The sequence below is a fragment of the Denticeps clupeoides genome, chromosome 4, assembly GCF_900700375.1.
Source record: "Denticeps clupeoides chromosome 4, fDenClu1.1, whole genome shotgun sequence".
Lineage (NCBI taxonomy): Eukaryota > Metazoa > Chordata > Actinopteri > Clupeiformes > Denticipitidae > Denticeps > Denticeps clupeoides.
Window position 1 is genome coordinate 10373388 of NC_041710.1, and position 20521 is coordinate 10393908.

The window sequence follows — 20521 nt, forward strand, 5'->3', positions numbered from 1 at the left end:
TTAATTAATGACGACCACGACGATGCTGCTGCTGCTGCTAGAGAAGAAAAGTTCCACTCGTGGCTTTTCCACGTCTTCATCATCATCATCACGTCAGCGTCGTTTTGAAATGAAGGAATGGTTTCAAAAAGAGATTACATACAAATAAATGCAGCTTTGAATAAGAGCAGATCTTAAAAAAAAAAAAAGAAAAAAAAAAAAAGAAATGGCAAAAGAGACAATTCTCCTCAGCTCAACAACAACAACAACTTTCAAATACTTCATGTTTTTTTTTTTTTCTTCTTCCTTCAGAACAACCCCTACAACTCCACCCAGGTCCACCGTGGCTGTTCACTAACCTTCCACACACACACACACACACACATCATGGGATGGTACAAAAAATATTATTTTGTGTTTTTTTTTTTTTTTTTTTTCTGTATCTACAAAACAGCTGAATTGGTGTGAAGCGCTGCGGGGGGGTCAGTCTTTGGTGGGGTCACCCCAGCGGGGTGGAGCCGTTGACCGCAGCCTTGGACGCTTTACTGGCCGCGGGCGGTGGCGGCTGCTGCTGCTGCTGCTGTCGGGTCAGGGCTGTGCTGGCGGTGCTGCAGGTGAGGCCGTTGGCTGCAGCGGCGTGGGCGAAGCCGGGGTGGGCCGCCTGGGCCGGGGCGGCGGCGGGGGCGCCGGCGGCACCGGCGCTGGAGTGGGTGGAGGAGGTGGACGGCCCGCCCCCGGCCGGGCTGCTGGCTTTGTCGCTGCCGGAGTCGCTCTCCAGCTCCTGCTGCCCCGCCCCGCTCAGGGACTCTCTGGGGCCACTCAGCTTCAGCTTCTTACACCCAGGACGCACGCTGTACTTCAGCGGCAAAGGGCCGTTCTGGACAAAAAAACCCAAAAAACCTGGTTCATACAGTCCAAAATGTCCTTCAACTATTAGACAATTAACAACATCGACCGTGATCTTCTTACCCTTCTCCACGTGTAGATGTAAGCGATGTCCATTAATGTGTAATAATCCTTCAGTGGTTCGTCCTCATACATAACCTCCACCTTCAACACCACAGAACAATATTTTATTTTATTTTATTTATATATATATATATATATATATATATATATATATATATGTGTGTGTGTGTGTGTGTGTGTGTGTGTATATATGTATATATATGTATGTGTGTATGTGTATATATATATATATATATATATATATGTATGTGTGTGTGTGTGTGTGTGTGTGTGTATATGTGTGTGTGTGTGTGTGTGTGTGTGTGTGTGTGTATGAATTTTAAAAGGACGTGTATAATAATGGCATTGATTAATAATGCATGCTTGTTCTACCTGGTAGGTGCATGGGATGTCCATTTTACTCCGGAGAAATTTCCTCAGGTGCATGACCGTCATTGCAGCTGGGCACTGCAAATACCGCTTCACGCTCTGCCGTAAACCACAAAAAAAAAAAAATAAAAATGCGGGTTACTCTAGCAGGAACAGCGCAACGACTGCAGTTACACGCGCCACGTCCGCCCAGCTCACCTCTTTTGTGTTGCCCTCATCCTCTGTGATTCCTCTTTCATGCCTAAAAAAAAAAAAAAACAGGAAAAAGCCGTGTAAGCAAGAGCGGTAAAACCAGTTTCCCCATTACAGGATTTCCTGGTCACTTCAAATTTTTACATATATTGACCAATATTGAGTTTGATTTTTTTTATATATATCAAACAAAAAGTTACTTGTTTTGATCAAAGAACTCGATGGAGAGGCTGATGATCTCGTCATCGGTGATGATCCTCTTGTCCTCGTCGGCCACCTCCCCCCGGTCTTCGTTGGACCCGCTCCCGGCTGAGGACAGAACGTTCACGTCACGCCACGTTCCACAACCCCCCCCCCCCCCCCCCCCCCCAACCCACCGCCAGTCGCCGGTTTACCGTCAACTGAAGGATGCTCGGCATAGAAATCGCGCCTCCGCTTCATCTCATCTGCGGAGGAAAAAAAGCGACTGGACGTCAGCCCCGCATGTCCCGTCCACAGGGAGTTAAAAAGACAAAAGTAAAAAGGACAAGCGGCTTACTCTTGAACAGGCCTGGGACCAGCTTGTACACGATGTCTTGTAAAGTCTTGTCAGACCTGAGACACACACGTTTTGTCATTTTAACCCTTTCACAGATTTTAATATACACACATATATATATATATATACACACACACACACACACACACACACACACACACACACTTCTCCTTCAGGACTGACCTTATGTTGAGGAGAGGTTTGGTTTTGTGCACTTGGACGTCACAGATGGGACAGTACTTGCTGGTCTCCAGGTAACGCACAATGCACAATTTACAAACTGAGGGGACAACGGAGAGAACGTCACATCATTTACTACACAGTGGGAGCCGCCCTCGGCCGAACTTTACAAACCGTCCCATTATTCAGTTACGCGACACTGAATGGACACGTGGCAGTGTGATAAAATTCTTCTATATGACACGTGTCCTACAGACAGGTGAAAGCGAAGTGATGGTCATTGTGAAACACTGCAGCACAGCACACGGTGACACAACGAAATGTGTCCTCTGCATTTAACCATCACCCTGAGTGAGCAGTGGGCAGCCATGACAGGCGCCCGGGGAGCAGCGTGTGGGGACGCCGCTTTGCTCAGTGGCACCTTGGTGGATCGGGATCGGCAACCTTCTGATTACGGGGCCGCTTCCTTAACCGCTAGGCCACCACAGCCCGAACTCTTCAGTGCTGTAAAAATAGGCTGCATAGACTACTCTGGCACCTTTAAATAAACGGAGATAAAAATACGGTAAACGTACAGGAGTGCAGACATTCAACGATGGTGGTGGCATCGATGAAGTAGCCTCCACAGAGGACGCACATGAGGTGCGGATTCAACTCCGTGATCTTAATCCTCGTGGTTCTGTGCATCGTCATGGAGGTCGTGACCCTGTCTGGAAAATAAAACAACAACAACAACAACACTGCCGTCAAACGGAGTAGGGACAACAACATCATCAAGAGAAAATACATTTTATTCCAGACTGACAGAGGGAGACGTGGCGGACCAAATGACGGAGAAGCGACGTGACGATAAATGACGTTCCCAACCCACGCGGTTTTTTTTTTAATTTTTTTATTGTTATCCGTGTGATCGATCTTGCACCTCCGACCCACGGGTGCGCGGGGTGACGTGGTCTCCCCGAACCCGCACCGAACGCGGACGGTCGGCGCCGACATACTAACACTTGCAGTTGCCATGACGACGGGCTCCAGTCGGCACCTCGCCGGCGGGAGGAAACGGGGCTCGTGCCGCATTCGCGACTCGCGTCGCCGGGCGCGTCCCCGCGTGGCGGCGGGGTCTCGGCGCGACGCTGCCATTTTGGCGCACGGTCCCGGTTACCGGTTCACGGTCCGAGCGCACGACACAGGTCGGCGAGTAAAGCGCGGCGCGCCACCTCGAACCGGCAAAACGAGGCGAAAAAGGAGACAGAGACGGGGGACGAGGACACGCAATCACACACACACACACGCCGTAAAAACATGAGCAGCAGCGCACCTGACGTCAACTCCAACACACACACACACAAACCACACAGAAACCCGCAACTCAAACACACTCCAGAAATCACACACTCACACGCCGTAAAAACGGGTGGTAGTAGCCTAGTGGGTAACACACTCGTCTATGAACCAGAAGACCCGGGTTCAAATCCTGCTTACTACCATTGTGTCCCTGAGCAAGACACTTAACCCTGAGTGTCTCCAGGGGGGGGACTGTCCCTGTAACCACTGGTTGTATCTGATAAATGCTGTAAATGTAAAAACAAGAGCAGCGGCGCACCTGAGAACCCCGCAACTCCCACACACACGTGGGAACCCCGCAACTCCAGAAATCCCTGTTGGTAAATAAAACCAGCAGCACCCACCCACCCACCCAGCCAGCACCCTTCCAACCACACCGGACGGCACCTGCAAGCGAGCACCCGGGACACGACGCCGGCCAATTCTGCCCTTTTTACACCAGCGTCTTCATTTTTAATTTTATTTCCACATTTTTGCACCCGACGTGCTTGCCTTATGTTTAGGGCCCACGGAGGGATTGAAGTCCAAAAATCTCAAATTGAACGACTGAAGAGAGAGAATTATTTTTCGTCGCAAACGTCACGTCAGATCGCTGAAAACAAAGCGAGAAACGATTAATGAGCGGGACGTGTTAATTACTCAAGCAAGCTGGCTGAACAAAGAGAACTAGATCTATACATAATTTTTTTAGATATGCGTGTGTATATTAATTTGTACAAGGAGGCTGAACTGTGGGGGGACGAACAGTCGCACTTCACTTGTGCGTCTTCAGAAGTCGAGAGATCTGACCAAAAAAAAGAATAAAAAAGCCCCTTTAAAAATACACACCGCTCCCCCAAATGAAGCGACCGATGAATTGATCCGGCGGAGCATTAATCAGCGATCTGTAATCGGCGGAATTAATCGGATGGGGGGCGGCCGGCGGCGCGTCTCGAGGGGTGAAGCCTGGCGGGGAATTTAAGTTCGCAACTCGGGAACGGGGCCGCCGACCGGCGCGGCGCTAATTTTGCCGGACAGGGCAGACTCCCCGGACCCCGGTTCTATAAAATAACGGGGCCACGGGTCGGGGCTCGGCCCGAAAGAACCGCCGGAAAGCGGTCAGCGGCGAGCGTGTGACCCGAACCTCGCCCGGTTCCCCAAACCCGCTCCGATTCGCCGCGGCGCGGGATCCGTTCCCGACAAAAGCCCCGCGTCGGCCGCGGCTCCGCGAACGCCTCGCTCGTCCGCCGAGGGGGAGCCCGTCGCGCCGCGGCGAGGGAAGACACTGACAGCCCTCTCGCACCGGAGCGGGGAGGGCAGGGAAAAAAGAAGTCGAACCCCCGACACGCGAGAACCAGCCCGCGCCGCGGCCGGGGACCGAACCCGCCGGCCCCGCGCCGCGCTCGGCCCGCGGGGAAATAAATCGCGGCACCTACCGGGGCTCTCGGCGGCGGCGGGCGGGCGGGCGTCGGCGCGGCGGACAATGAAAGTTGAGAGTCGATCAGCAAAAAATGAATGCGGCCGCGGCGGCCATCTTGGATCCGAGCTGCAGACACTGTCAGTCGCAATGGCTCCGGCTCATTGTAGTTGCGCAACTGCCGTTAGCGCGCGAAGCGGCCGCCTCCCGAGCAACGCGGGCGGCTCCGGTGCCGAACGGGCGACGGCGGGCTCGGCCTCGGGTCCGACGGGGGGGAAGAAAGGCGCCGCGGCTGCTGGTTCGCTGGAAACTGACACCGTCCCCAAAATGGCTTGTAGTTCGACCGCCCCGCTCGGTCACGTGGTCTCATTCCTTGAGGGCAGCTCGGGAATCGGCGGCGGGGTGCGGATCGTCGATAGGTACCCCGCGTCGGGGACCGGGGCGGGGGGGCGCGGTGACCTTTGCGGGATTTATTTATTTATTTTGGTTGTTGTTGTTGTTGGTGGTGTTCGCGCTGAGAAGGTGATAAAAATTATAATAAAAAAAAAACGCATTCAAATCAAACGCATTTAATGCCGTGAGGTGGTGTGACATGGTGTACAAAAAATATAAAAACTTCGGACGACGCGCGCGTCTGGCGAGAATAAACATAACGAATCTTCCGCCGTGGTGCCGTGCGGGACTATGCAAATGAGATTAAATTAAATTCTTTGACGTAATCCGAATCGTCCCTCTTTTTTAATTAAGGTCCGTGGCCCGGGGTCTTCGGCCAGGGAGAATTTACACCGGCGAACGGACTGCGTTGTGCCGCCTGTGACTCGTTTCGGAGACGGGAAACCTTTTAAAATTCCGCCAACATCTACAGCACGCACCACGGCGACGGCGTTTTCTTTCCTTCTTTCTTCTTCTTCTTTTCTTTTTAGTGAGGATAAACACTGAAAAAACAGGAGGTGAATAAAGTGCTCCGATCGGCAGAACTTCAGTCCTCTGCTCCTCGTTAAAAAGCCGCCAGAAGAACCCCCGACCCACGACTCGGGGTGTCTTAAAATGATCCCACTGGTCCACGGGCGGCTGGTACAGAAAATGAAAGAGGTTTATGAATAATAAAAATAATAATAATGACGATGATGATGATCCGTAATCGTGGGCCTTCAGAAACTGCCTGGAAATTTTCACAACTGCGATGTTTGATTTTTATTTTTTTTAACTACAGAGCAATGAGCCAAAGGTCCGAATTTCACCAAACGTGGGTCACTGAACAGAACCCGAACCTCCGTGGACCCGCAGGTTCTTCTCTGGCCAGAATCGCCGTGAAATATATAACAGCACGCTGCGAGGTTGATCGCGGCCTGTGACTAAACTCGACCACCCTTATGGGGGCCGGGGGGGTGGGCGACCTGGCCTACCGGCCGACGTGACGTCATCAGCAGCGTTGCCGTCTTGGGTCACCGGCGGAGGTGTGTGCGGTCAGTCCGTGGTGACGTCAGTGGACGCTGTAATAACAATTGTAACGCGATTAAAACGAACCATCGCGCTGACCGATCACGGCCTCTGACGTGGCGGCCACCTATTTAATTAACGACGTATTTTTTCTGTAAAATCGGGTGTCGGTCAGTGTCAGCTCAGGACCGAGGGGTGTATTCGTAGATAAAAGCGCGACTTCTGCTGCGTCGGGACGTCACCTCGCCTGAGCGAGTGAAAGTGACAAGCGCTGCGACAGTCACGCAAGTCACGAATCTGGACGAAAAATCTAAATGGACGCGTTTCCAGCTCCTCGAACGAGTCTCGTATTCTGCCTTTTATCATTTGCTGAATTAATAATAAAAAAAGGCCAGAAGGTGGTTTTGGGGGGGGACGGGGACGGGGACTGCATTTTAATCTGAGTGCAACAGTGGCCGTATTTACCGTCACCGAGAGCGACAGCTGCTCCTCTCAAAATGTACCGGCCAATTCAATTAATAGAATACAAAAATAAACGCGCACTGTAGTTGCGCGGCTGTTCACATGTTTACAAGCTCGTTTTTTTTTTATTAAATCTTGATGAAATTCAGCATGCTGCAAAAAAAATTAAATAAAACTCATTCATTGTTCATTTAGTTTATTTTGGGTTATTTTTTTAAATAATCACATACGTCAGAGTCAAAGACAGAATTAGCATTTATGGACATATATTTATATAATCGCGCCATTTCTTAATTGCCAGGCAGCCCAGACGAGATCGTATAAAATGACGCGCTTCTGCCGACTTTTCCTCCGGTACGAGACTGGACAGAAGTTTCCGACGAACGGTCGTCTCGTCCCCCTTCGGCCAGAACAGGTTGAGCTTTCGGCGTCGCGACGCGACCGGACCCGCCGTCGCGCTCCGTTCGGCCGGCGGAAGAGGAGCCGAGCGCGGCGGGGAGGAGCGGATCTCGAGTCGCTGATCTATAATCGATACCCCGACCGCCTCACTTCGCGCCGCTCAGGCCTCCTCACAAAGCCTCACAAAAAAAAATCTAATTTGCTCAGACCGCCGATCGTTTTATTATTTTTTTTTATTTAGAAAAGTGTCAATTAACTTTAGCTGCGGTTCTTCTTTAACCGCGGCCACCGTTTTAAACAAAGAGTCGCGGGAGTCGTTCGCTCCGAAGCAGTCCGGTTCACCATTTAATAACTTTAATAACTACTACTGATTCGGCGCGAATCAGTGTTGCTTAATTGACGTGAACTGCTTTAGTTTTGCAACTAAAATTGGTGTTTTTGTTTTTCTTCTTCACGCAGTTCTTACAACAACCGGAAAGAAAAACTTGTGAGTTTCGCATTTTTATTCATCTCTACATCTAAAGTTAACTCGTTCAATTTACATCAGCATTTACGGAACCGGAGAAGATTCATCATTTGTCCGGGATTGCGCACGTTTTATCTGAACGTCAACTGAACTGTATTATTATTGTAGGATTATTATTATTATTTTTTTTTTTTATCGTCGACCGCTCTGTCTTCCATCGGGGACCGGCGCGTCCGTCCTCGTCTGTCGGGTTCAGGGACGACACGTTCCGGTGACGACACGTTCCGGTGACGACACGTGGACGTGATGCGGAGGTCGGAGGAAGATCCGTAGCGGCGCCCGCGAGTGGATCAGGCGAGAAGCGGACGCGTGTCTCCGCTGCGCCGCGGCGGTTCTCGGGTTATGTCGGCGTCCTCCGGCCCGGAAGGACGTGCTCGGATCTGCGCCCAGGATGACCGCGCCGCGCCTCGCCGCGCTGATTCTCGCCGCCGGCGTCTGGATCGGCGGACCCGCTCCGGCGCGGGCCTGGGACGCGGACCTGGAGCTGCTCGACTTGGTGGAGGAAATCCCGCAGACGTTTTACCAGTTCCTGTCCGTGGAGCAGGTACGTCGGTTTGTTTTGTTAAATCGCCCGCAGCACGTTGGGTTTTGCGCTGTTTTGGGCTCCATTAAACGCCAATGTGGTTCATTTTTTTTTGCTTGCAAAGTGTTTGGAAGAACTCTCCCCCCCCCGAGTCGTTTCCACGCCGCCCCTGCGCGACCGGCAGCCTCCGCGCGGCGCAGCGGTTCAGGAAAGTCCGCGGCTTCGGGCCTAACGCCTACACCGCCTTGTGGCGGCCGCGCCGCGCCGCTGACGTGTCACCTTCTCGGGACCAGCCCGCCCCAGCAGACCGCCACGGCCGGAGCAGCTGGCGGACAAAGGCCCGCGATGACGGGCAGCGGTTATACTCTCACGCCGGGCCGCCGGTTCTTCCGGACGCTGCGCCGTCGCGTTCATCGCAACTCAACACGGCGACGCGTCGGTGGCGGCGGCGACGTCGCGACCCTGACCCTTAAACACGACACATGCCGTTTATTGTTAAAACTACTTTTTTTTTTTTTTTTTTAATATCACTGGCACGTTCAGAAAAGACCGACCCCCACCACCGCTGCTCGCTAGATGGCGCCAAAGCGCCGCCATTTGCGTTAGTGGACTGAAAGCACCCGCTGGGCACTTTTTGTCCTGGTAGACCTCAGTCTTCCCGTGTTTCCCTCCTCTGACCTCGCATTCTCGCCCTCGTCCCTTCTGGCAACGTGTACTGAACTCCGTGGTTGACGGGGGAACCGGTCACAGTGTGAGAAATGTGGTGTGGAAGTGCAGGCCATAATCATTTACGTTCATGTCATTTATCCAGAGCGACTTACAATCAGTAGTTACAGGGACAGTCCCCCCCCACTGGAGACACTCAGGGTTAAGTGTCTTGCTCAGGGACACAATGGTAGTAGGTGTGGTTTGAAGTGGGATTCTGGTTCATAGGCGAGTGTTTTACCCACAAAGCTACTATCACCCATAACAGAGGTATCTAGGCCACATTTGGTCCCATTTATATTATTCACGATATGCGTTAATGTGACAGCATGTGAGGGTGGCGTGGTTGCAGCCAAGCTGCGTTATAAACCGTGACCTTAACAAGTTGTAATTTATGTCTTCACCTTATGATATAAGTTTCCTTACAGTGGTGTCATTTTAATTCAGGTAAAACTCTTCCAAACAGGACATTATTAATAGGAAGGTCTTCTATGCACATAGGACCAGTTTCCTGTCTGGCATGGACAGTTGCAAACCTATTTATTGATAACTTGCATATGCAAGAACATTTTCTATTGTCTGCAACTGTCTCAGATACCAGAAACAGGGATTGTACTGTGTGTGTGTGTGTGTGTGTGTGTGTGTGCATGCATGCATGCATGTGCATATTTCTTACAGATTTCCACCACAGTCTGTGGGGTCTTGTTTTACCTGACGGTCAATATTCTTTATTATGATGTTAATTTGCCCTGAATATTCATCCTACTGTTTCTCTTCCTGCATGTTAGGATGCCTCACCTGCAGATATCAGGAAAGCCTATAGACGTCTGTCTCTCACACTGCACCCGGACAAGAACAAAGACGAAAATGCAGAAACCCAGTTTAGACAGGTACTCGTCTATTCTTCATATACTTTATTACCTTAATTATTGGCAATGCATTAGCAATGAATTGCTAAAGTAAGCAGTTCTTTTAACATCTCTTCAATGGTCCTACACTCGACTTTATAATGCTATGACTTTTCAGCTGGTGTCCATCTATGAAGTCTTGAAGGATGAAGAAAGGCGGCAAAAGTAAGTTTGAATACTTGCAACAGTTTTACAACATATTTTGCTTCATAGAAAAATAATAGGAATTTATAATTTTTTTTTTCATGCTGCTGAAATGTGAGTGAAAGACTGAATCAGTGCACAAAAAGCATTAGTCCTCCATCCTCAGTTCTACCTCTACTGGAACAGAGTTCAATAAACATTGTTTAAAGCTAAATATTTAGTTACATTTTATACTTATGGTTATATTATTACCCAATATATTGTATTGGAGCAGTGGTGGCCTAGTGGGTAAGGTCCATGTTAGCATCACAACACATTACCAGCACTATGCAGTCATGATGGTGTGACGCTGTGCCATTGATGTGTTTACTCACATCTGTCCCCAGGTACAATGACATTCTGGTCAATGGCCTCCCGGACTGGAGGCAGCCGGTGTTCTATTACCGGCGGGTGAGGAAGATGAGCAACGGGGAGCTCGGCTTCCTGCTCTTCCTCATTCTGACTGTTGGACACTATGCAGTCATTTGGTCCATTTACCTTGAGAAGCAGTTGGTGAGTGGCGTCCCTGAAAGGGCGTACAATGCAAATTATTTTGCTGACTGTTGCCACAGGCACAAGGTAATTCTCTGAAGCATAAAGTTTCATTTTCTTCTCAGGACGAACTTCTGAGTAGAAAGAAAAAGGAGAAAAAGAAAAAAGCGAGCGGTAAAAGCACCGAAGAAGTGAAATGTGTCGGACAGGAGAAGAGTGAGAGGTATGTCTAAAGACTACCACGTTTATTGTGGTTTTGTGCGAGTTGGCCTTCCTCTGAAACACCATCCCTTCTCGGCAGGTCATTGGATAAACCCCACTGGCAGGATATCCTGCCACTCAAACTGAGCATCTGGCTCTACCTCTCAGTTAAATCCCTCCCCCACGCCATTCAGGTATGTGTACAGTTCTGCGCTTGTCACTCCGCACGTCCGCCAGGAGTGTGTGAAATGGATCGCCGCCGTGCAAATATTTAAGTAATCTAAGGGTACAGTTCCAATGCAGGAACAGGAACCAGAGCCAGTGATCTCAGTAGTTACAGGGACATTTCCCCCCCCGGAGCAATTTAGGGTTAAGTGTCTTGCTCAGGGACACAATGGTAGTAAGTGGGATTTGAACCTGGGTCTTCTGGTTCACAGGTGAGTGTGCTACCCACTAGGCTACTACCACCCCTATATCACGATTTAGAGACTCCTGGCTCAAGCAGTGATTTGGATTGCGATTCTAGTCTGGTTTACCCCTTTTTTACCCCCATAGGCCGTATTAGCAGCAGTATTTTTTTCCCCCTCAAAATAAACCTTGCATGTTTGCTGCATATTTTCATATGAATATTTTTGCCCAAATTAGCCCCAAAATCCATCATGTAAAGTGCTGGTGGCAGTGTTTCCCATGCACAACAATGCCACTGTCCCCTTTGCACCATTTTTCCACCAGCTATGGCCAGCACAAAGAAGAAAGACAAGTCCAATGTAGGGACTTGAAAGCCGGAAATTGCGTCTGGCTAGGTTTTTAGAATTGTCCGGGTTTTTGAGAAACATTTGTCATGTCATTGGCATCCTACACACCTTTTGGCTTACGCTCAGAGTTGAGTGGAGTAGCAATAATTGTAATTAACATAAGATATCTGTGTGCCTGTTCACACAATCAAAAAAAAAAATTTAAAATAATAATATTATATATATATATATATATATATATATATATATATATATATATATATATATATATATATATATATATATATATAAAAATAAAATTTAAGTGAAGTTCTGAGGGGGCTGACTTCTTATTTTGCACCCTTCTTTGCTGATAAAAGTACTAGTTTTCATTTTGTGTTTTAGGAGGTGAAACAGTACTACAAAGAAATGAAGATTAAAGAGAAGGAGGAGGCTGAGGCCTTGGCTGAACAGGAGGCGCTGCAGAGTGAGTAAAAACTTATTATTTTTATTTTTTTTTTTAATTCTGACCGCTGACAGCGCTTCTCAATAACAGGGGTGTTTCAGATTTCGGGGTCTAACCATCTTAACCTGCTGGGGGTAGTCATCATGGATTAGTCGGCGCTGCGCTTCTCAGTTTGAGTTGCCACCATCATGTCCTTGCATGTAACGTTGAGACCCAGACGTTGTAAAGAATACATCCCTAACCTGATCTGTGTAGTTATGGTAACGTTAGACATGAATCTGCTTGTTCATCAGGTTTGCAGCAGTGTCACTGGCATTGTTTCAAACACCGTTTTTCACAAGGTGCTGCTTTTATTACATTGTCCAAACAGAAGAAAAACGTCCCAAGGTGAAGAAACCGAAAGTTGAGTTTCCTGTCTATGAGCCAAGTGCCTCCCAAATGTCCCACGCGTCTACTTATGATCAGGGTACATCTATCGAGGACATCGAGGACCAGATGGATGACTGGCTAGAGGACAGGAAATCGCAGAAGAAGAAAGTGAGCGCTTTTATCACATGCTTCATGTCGTTGTAGTGGCCTACCAGGGGCTGCTACCAGAATGCATGGGCTGCACGCACACACACACTTGCTCTTTTTAAGGATGCATGGAGCATGAAGTTCCTGAAGTGGAATTTGAAAGATTCTTGCTGATTTAATCTACATTACAACCAGCTACTCTACTAAGTAATGTGTGAAGGGGGACTGACAATAGCAGCACACAGTGCACTCATTATGAATTCTGACCTGGTACCTTGCTTAAGTGTACCTCCCTGGCGCCTTTTCTTTTTTTTAACTTGTCCTAGACACCTGAGTGGACCGAGGAAGATCTCAGCCAGCTGAGCCGAAACATGGTGAAGTTCCCTGGAGGTACACCAGGCCGATGGGAGAAGATCGCACATGAGCTTTGCAGATCAGTGGCTGATGTGAGTCTGGGAAATTAATCGTTTTGCCCTATTTTTGTTCATTTGAATACACTACCGATCAAAAGTATGGAATCAAATATTCATTTGAGGGTCTTGCATTTTTTACATTATAGATCAAAACTGAAGACACAGGACTACAATAACAGATGTCATAAACAAATAGTCGGAAAACTCTGCGCTGTAGTTTATATTATATTAAATAATAATAGTAAACAGGTGTCCTAATAACACTCCCAAACTGTAAAATCCTGTATGCTATATAGACTAGAACTGTAAACTAATTTCTAATAGTTTAGTCAGATTTGGCCTTGGGTCAGCGCAATCTCGCACAATAAACACGAACTGCCGGTCTATAGTACCTATCCTTTTCATACGATTCACTGCTTGTAAATTCATTTTGGTGATTTTGGCTAAAGCATTTTGAACTTTGTAAATCTATTTTATTAAACATTTAGGTTTCATTTATATTAAAAAAAAAAAAAATGTTCATTTGATTTTAAATTCATGGCCACATCGCCAGATCAGTTTTAATTATCGTGGGAGGTAAGCATCTGGCGATTATGTTTTAAACCTGCAAATTTCCTTTCCCTCTTAGGCTAGCAGTCATGGCGCGGCTTTTAAAAAGCTGAATATTGCAGGAGCTCGCAGGGTCATGGCTGTATGGAAATGGCGCAGTAAAAACACTGACTGTGTGACAGTCATTTATTTAAATGAACCACACAGCATAACGGTCGGGTCAGGTCTAATTATCGATTACAGCTATAATATAAATTCTATATAGCGTGCAAACCTACAACTGCTGTTTTTACAAATAAGACTTTGTAATTAGTCCTTTTATTCTTTTAATGTGTGTGTGAGAGGGGGACCAAGGCTTATCCAGGGGGGTTCAGGGGAAAAAAAGGTTTGGAACCACTGCTCTAAATGACTTACTGGCAAAACATCAGATATACAGTGTAGCGTTTGTGAAGGCAACTGAAATGTGAGCTTCTGATCCTGCTCCTGGCCGTAGGATCTTCTGACAAAGCTGACTTAATGATTTCAACCTTGACAGGTGACTGCGAAGGTGAAACAAGTTAAAGACAGTGTGGCGAGCACATCAGGTCAGCTGTCTTCCTGTTAAATCCCTCTACAAATTCTGTTTCTGTAGCTTAATTGGTTCTATGCAGAAGTATTCCATATTCTTTACGTGAACGCACAACCAGCAATAATGTCAGTTGTTGAATGTAACTTTAAACCACTGTTAATCATGGTAGTGGTAGTAGCCTAGTGGGTAACACACTCGCCTATGGATCAGAAGACCCAGGTTCAAATCCCGCTTACTACCATTGTGTCCCTGAGCAAGACACTTAACCCTAAGTTGCTCCAGGGGTACTGTCCCTGTAAATACTGATTGTAAGTCGCTCTGGATAAGGTAAATGCCGTAAATGTAAATCATGAGATATAAGTACACAAGTTCACATTGGATCTGCGTGGTCAAATTTGCTGGTCACTGACTGTCTAGATCGTTCATATCCCCCTTTTTTTTATGCTGCAGGTCTGGTGAAGTTCTCTGAACTGAAGAGCGGGTCTGGGCTGGGGAAGATGGGTAAAGCCGGAGTGGTGCCAGACAGCCTCATGACCCAGCGAGAGGAGCCTCGGCCTGCAGAGGAGCCGACCGAAGCAGGAGTGTGTGAGGAGGCCGAAGGCAAAAGCGTGAGGAGGAGGGTTAAGAGATCCACAGCGGGATCTGGAGGAGGATCGGGGAGCGGCTCTGGGGAGGAGAAGACCAAAGGCCGACGGCAAAGGGACTTTGACCCAAATGCTGTTGAGGAGGACAGCGAGGAGGAGAGAAAGATGGCGCCATCAAAGGATAAAAGCAATGGCGCCGAGGATGTTTGGACCCAGAACCAGCAGAAACTGTTGGAACTGGCCCTGCAGCAGTATCCTCGCGGCACCACCGAGCGCTGGGACCGAATAGCCAAGGTGGTGCCTGGGAAGAGCAAGGTGGGTTTGTGATTTATTAGTCTACAAATGCAGACCTCTTCGACAATTACCAGTCGCGTGATGTGGATTTTGGTGGCCCCTAGCTATATTTTTAATGCGTCCTTCCTTTCTCCACAGGAAGAGTGTATGATCCGTTACAAGCTACTGGCTGAGCTGGTACAGAAAAAGCGGCAAGCCAAGAGCTGACTCGCCATCAGCCGCCACGCTGATGTCACTGTTACCTCCCACCCATCTGTCATGTGCCTTAAGCTCCGCCCTAAACCAGAACCTGAGTTGTCCTGGCTGTTCAGAGAAGACTGGGCGCCACAGCATTATGTGCCAGGAGGATTCCACTTTTGTCACCCAATATTACAGTATTGAAAGATGTTTTATTTATTTTAGCCCCCTTCTTTGTACTGTATTGATTTTTGATCTGTATGCTTGAACCTGACTGAAGAGAAATGGAGACGTTTTAAAAAAAAAAAAAAAAAAAAAAAATATTCAGAGGCATGATCTGTTTTATTTCATGGATTTAGTCTTATACATTTAAGCATAAAGTACTGCATTCAAAGGAAGTTTTTTGTTTTCATGTTATGAGACTGCAAATCACACTTAATTCACATTTGTACTATATTGTACAGGTCTGCTCATTCTCCATTTAACAATACGAGAGTCCTTCAGACAATAATCAGAAGTAGAGGGAGTGCAGAGGCATTTATTTCACTTTATTCCAGTAACTTTTGTGCATCCTACATCCTACTTTTTTTTTTTAACATAACAAGAGCACACAATATCACATTAAAGCCAATTAAACAAATTTCTATTGATATTTCAGATCAATTTAGTAAACACCGCTTTATTTGAATCATGATCAAAGAAAGGTAAAACACTGGCCTCAAATAAATACTTTAGATTGTAAGCTGTGTTCCTTTATGTATTCCTGTTAATCCGTATGTATTGACTACAGAAGATGAGAAATATTTAAATTTATTGAAAACTGGCAGATAAAGGTTTTATTTTACATATATATAAAAAAAAAAACATACCCTCTCAGAACTGAACTCATACATGTTTCCTTTTTTTTTTTTTTTTTTTTCTGGGAACTGGCTTCTGTGGTGCTGATCAAAGAGTGAATTGCATCTGAACTTTGACCAGCAGGACAGTTTAGAACACACGGTCCTGTTCTTGACTAACAAAGCCAGGTTGCAGGACATGGCTCGATATGTTGTCCGCTTTTCCCATGTTTATCATAAAATGGCAGCGACTCCCTGCGTTTCCAGAGGGGCTTCAGCATTCAGACGATCAATTAGCTCAACCTCTGGTGAGTAAAAAAGGTGCTGGTCTGCGTACATTTGGGCTAAAATGATTTCAAAATGAACATAGGTTAAGTCTACCTTGATAAGCATAAAATTCATCTGCTAGAACAAAATTAAAGTGAAAAAAATATATAAATGATGTTTCTAGTTGGATCAAATAATAGAGTCTTTATGGCTTGAATGCAAAAAGAGATTATGGTAAATCATTTTTTGATAAATATATGTAAGCATGAGTGTATAGATTTCCTATTAAGTGTTTCTTATTATGGTGATTTTACGCAGAATGGAGGTGTTTCTGCTCTTATGCAGATGGCTGTGTCACTGGAAACCTGCACGCATACTGACCTACGTAATTGTAGATAATACTGGTCTACTGTGTGCATCTGTGATGTCACTGTGCAAAGTTATGGTATATACATTTTTATGCATATACGAAAACAAAGAACATAGCCTGGGCGCCTTATGGTTTGATCAGTTCAATCATAATTTGTATCTCGTCCCACATTTTTATATTGTTTTTTAGGAACCGGGTTGTATCGGGGAACTGCGTTTGTCATCGGTCAGATTAGCGCTTTTTGGTCTGAAATGAGATCAGATGACTTGGAAACATGAAGCTATTGACAGACAATGGTTAGTCAAATTAATGGTGGAACTTTTATTTTAGGTCTGGGGTCACTAACACGATATGACCAATCAGCTGGAAACCCTGACTGGAAAAAGAAACTGACCCCAGAACAGTACGTTGTGACACGAGAGAGGGGTACTGAGGAGGTGGGTTGTTGGTTTTGTACCAATTTCAATAACTTTTATTATGGAAAATGTCACCAACTGGGACAGGCTTACACATTCAAACCCTGAAACCTCTTCAGCCGTTTAGTGGAATCTATCTAAATCACGGTGAAGAGGGGATGTACCACTGTGTCTGTTGTGATACGCCGCTTTTCAGGTAAGATTAAACTGAAATAAATCAATTCTGATGCATAGTGGTAGTGGTTCCTGAACATATACACAAGTCAGGCATACCATCGTGATATTCTGACAGGATAGGCGAATAACATCGATTATCCTGTTATCTATGTGATTATCTATGTTGTCTGGCAGTGGGAAGAATATATTAAGCAGCAATTGAACATTTTGAAAGTAATTCTATGGCTGATCAGTTCAAGTCTGTTCATTTATTTTGTTACATCCTTTGAAAAAATGATTATTATTATTTTTTTTTGCATTCACCCCCTTTGCAGCTCTGAGTCTAAATATGACTCAGGGACAGGGTGGCCATCTTTTTGTGAGGCACATGGTACATGGAACCACGACGAGAGTCATGCCAACATCCTACGCCGTCCAGACAACTCACTGGGCGATGCCGGGACAGAAGTTATCTGCAAGCAGGTAATGGCCGTTCTCATTTCAAAATGGACTTTTCAGACTAAACGTAATTTTTTTTTTTTTTTGCCCTGTTCCATGCTGTAGTGTGACGCCCACCTTGGACATGTTTTCGAAGATGGGCCAGAACCTTCAGGCCAACGGTTTTGTATCAACAGCGTTGCTCTCAGCTTTAAACCTCGGGCTAGAAAATGAAACGGTGGCCTTTCAGTTCTGCCCAGAGGTAGTAATTCCTTTTATTTATGGTATTATTAATAATATACCATTAAGTATGCACCATGCGTATGCCTTGTATTCTTTGCATTTAGAAAGTTTGAGCTGTAGGCTTTGCTTTACATAATCATTGTGAAAGAATTATGATTATGGAAAAACAAGAGCAAAATTTTCTTCCTGAACGGTCGCTATTTTGTTGTTGCTTTGTTTCTTTGTCTTTTGCGGACTCTTAAAAGAAATTAAAAACCAATGTCTGCATGTAGATACCTACTCGTATGCCAAATGCCTTTAATGTAAATGTAGATAAATTCTTCATTTGAGACATTGTAACAAGTTTACAGTAATACAATACAATACAATAAAGTTATTTATGTTGGAATTTTCTGCGGTTACGCCTGTTTTCTTCACTAATGGCATGAAGGTAAATGGATTGAGATTTACTCAATCCATTACTTAAAAAAATCTTGACTGCTGCCAGGACATAGGACAGATCTGTTTCGTGTTCCAAATGTTCATTTACTTATTCTCAACAGCGTGCAATTTGATCCTATTGGCACATATCTCAAAGTAAGTGATTAGATATATTAATATGATATCAAGAACCCAGATGAAAAACAGCAAATAGTGAAACCACCACTTGTCAACTGGTCCTAGAAATAAAAAAAAAAAACTGTAATGTCTCAGTCCCATAAACACACTCGTAATTCATTCATACAAACATAAGAGTAGCTATTATGTTTGAAATTAAATTAAGATCATTAAAGTGTACTTTTATTTTATGTATAGAACTAGAATCTCTTACCAAATTCCATTTTTTTTCTTCAGTTTGTGTTCTGCTTTAAATTAGAAAATGCAATCATTAAGCAAACTATTCTCATCCATACAGATGGAGAAAGTACTGAAAAGCTGTCCTTAGCTTCACAGCACTTTTCTGTGGTCCTCAGTACCTACTCACCCCAAAACAGTCCTGAAAGTGCAGAGCTTACAGCCGTGGGTTGTCTGTGCTCGAGACAGCCTGGGTTTGCAGTGGATGTAATAGTTAAAATTAACATCATTAGAATGAAGACAGTAGGTTTTCATTTCCTGTTCACTCAAAAAACAGGAAGTGGCTATAACTGTGAACAGGCCTTGAAGGGTACGCAGCAAACAACTTTACTTTACTTTACTTTACTTTGCCAACGCTTTTATCCAAAGCGACTTACAGGAGGAAGACACCAGCGATTGTCATTCGATTTCTATAGATTTTGAGTTTACAAAGACTAAGAGCCCTGATAAGGCCTAACTTGTCATAAAGAGCATGCTCGGAGATTGATAAGTGCTAGACGAAGAAAAAATAATTATATATATATATATTATTGTTTTGTGCAGTGTGTCTGCATGTGCGTGTGTAAGTGTTAACTGAACCTGCTACAAATGGAGTCAAAAGACAACAATACAATTAACAATACTACATCTATTTCACGTTTTCAGTTTTTCTTCCATTGCTGAATCCTGCAGGCCCAAATGCAATGACTCTAATCCGGCAATAGATGGCCACCATGTTCTTCCATTTCTAACAGACCTGCAGTTAATGCACTACTAAAAAAATAAAAGTAACACATTTTAATCAGATTATAGTATCAAGTTAGTTAAACTTCTGGGATATTGATCTGGTCAATTAGGTAGTAGATGTGGTTTAAATCGGAGACAACCATTTTGGTGTTAATTAAAATAACAACAGGGCCATTAAAGGGGGACAAATCAGATGACCCCAGTTTTGCTAGTAGCATGAGGCGATACCTGGACCCTACAGAGGCAGCCCAAATCCACCAGAACAGCACATCAATGCGTACCATTACCAGAAGTTTGGCTTCATCTCCCAGATTCATGGGCATGCAGGAGATTCCAGGAGACTGGCAGATATTCTACATGAGGGCTAGTCCCATCAGCAGGACCATTAGGAGCATGACGTTGTCATGTATGCATACAAGCAGTTGGAGGTGATAAAGACTAAGGAGTTCCATTCTGAGTTGATCTGATGACATTTTCAGTTTAAATTTCTTGATGACTTCAAATTTAGCCCTCTCTGTAGGTTGATCATTTGTATTTTCATCAAATGATGTGTTGTTAATTTGTTCCAAGCACATTACCAAACATTGGTAAATATATATATCAAATATGGTAAATCAGCATTAACCCCCTCCCATTGACATCCGATGTGTCTGAAGTGTTCCTTTCATTCTTTTGAGCACTTGAGCTGCCATCTTTGATTCATTTTTTTGCAGTGTACAGCTTTCTGTAAACATTTGCTAGTAAATTCAACAAAATTCCATATTTACATTAGGCACCGAAACAAACATGCCATGGTTTTGCATGGATCAAAACCCTTAGCCTGGCCCAGTCCGTTAAATCAATCAATTAAATCAATTATAGAAATCCCATGGTTTCAATTTACTGACCAAGATTGGGTTGCCAAATCCTTTTTCATATTGGTATGTTGGCTGTAATTAGATCACAAAGAAATAAAACCACACCAGATTAAATGCCTGGATATTTGATGGGCAAATGTCTGATGCAGATTCATAGGTAAGAATGAAAAAAAAAAAAAAAAAAAAAAAGAGTTAAAAGATGATGCGTAGAGGTATATCCTCTTGGCTCATTAGACCTTGGTTGGCCCAGATGGTAGCCACACCCATCACTAGC

The 20521-nt window shown here is 45.5% G+C and overlaps 3 protein-coding genes and 1 long non-coding RNA gene across 4 annotated transcripts; 2 read left to right on the forward strand and 2 right to left on the reverse strand.

Moving 5' to 3' along the window:
* Positions 1–378: 378 nt before the first annotated feature.
* On the reverse strand, positions 379–5338 carry bmi1b (bmi1 polycomb ring finger oncogene 1b). Its single transcript, XM_028976295.1, has 10 exons — positions 4984–5338; positions 2803–2937; positions 2231–2327; positions 2048–2103; positions 1905–1955; positions 1710–1818; positions 1516–1558; positions 1321–1416; positions 949–1029; positions 379–856 (listed from the first exon to the last, which is right to left on the reverse strand). Exons 2-10 carry the CDS (start codon positions 2918–2920, stop codon positions 479–481), a joined length of 1029 nt encoding a protein of 342 aa, XP_028832128.1. The 5' UTR covers positions 2921–2937; positions 4984–5338; the 3' UTR covers positions 379–478.
* Positions 5339–7995: 2657 nt separating this feature from the next.
* On the forward strand, positions 7996–15846 carry dnajc1 (DnaJ (Hsp40) homolog, subfamily C, member 1). Its single transcript, XM_028976294.1, has 12 exons — positions 7996–8335; positions 9808–9909; positions 10046–10092; positions 10458–10623; positions 10728–10825; positions 10904–10997; positions 11943–12024; positions 12374–12540; positions 12846–12965; positions 14017–14065; positions 14500–14948; positions 15066–15846. The coding sequence occupies exons 1-12, from the start codon at positions 8183–8185 to the stop codon at positions 15132–15134; spliced, it is 1596 nt and encodes a 531-aa protein (XP_028832127.1). The 5' UTR covers positions 7996–8182; the 3' UTR covers positions 15135–15846.
* Positions 15847–16033: 187 nt separating this feature from the next.
* Positions 16034–18215, forward strand: LOC114788102 (methionine-R-sulfoxide reductase B2, mitochondrial-like). The gene is made up of 5 exons (XM_028976296.1): positions 16034–16248; positions 16908–17014; positions 17113–17189; positions 17485–17632; positions 17714–18215. The coding sequence occupies exons 1-5, from the start codon at positions 16140–16142 to the stop codon at positions 17819–17821; spliced, it is 549 nt and encodes a 182-aa protein (XP_028832129.1). The 5' UTR covers positions 16034–16139; the 3' UTR covers positions 17822–18215.
* LOC114788103 (uncharacterized) lies at positions 18028–19082 on the reverse strand. Its single transcript, XR_003749493.1, has 3 exons — positions 18795–19082; positions 18642–18672; positions 18028–18489 (listed from the first exon to the last, which is right to left on the reverse strand). It is a non-coding gene; the product is annotated as an uncharacterized LOC114788103 (long non-coding RNA).
* Positions 19083–20521: the final 1439 nt, after the last annotated feature.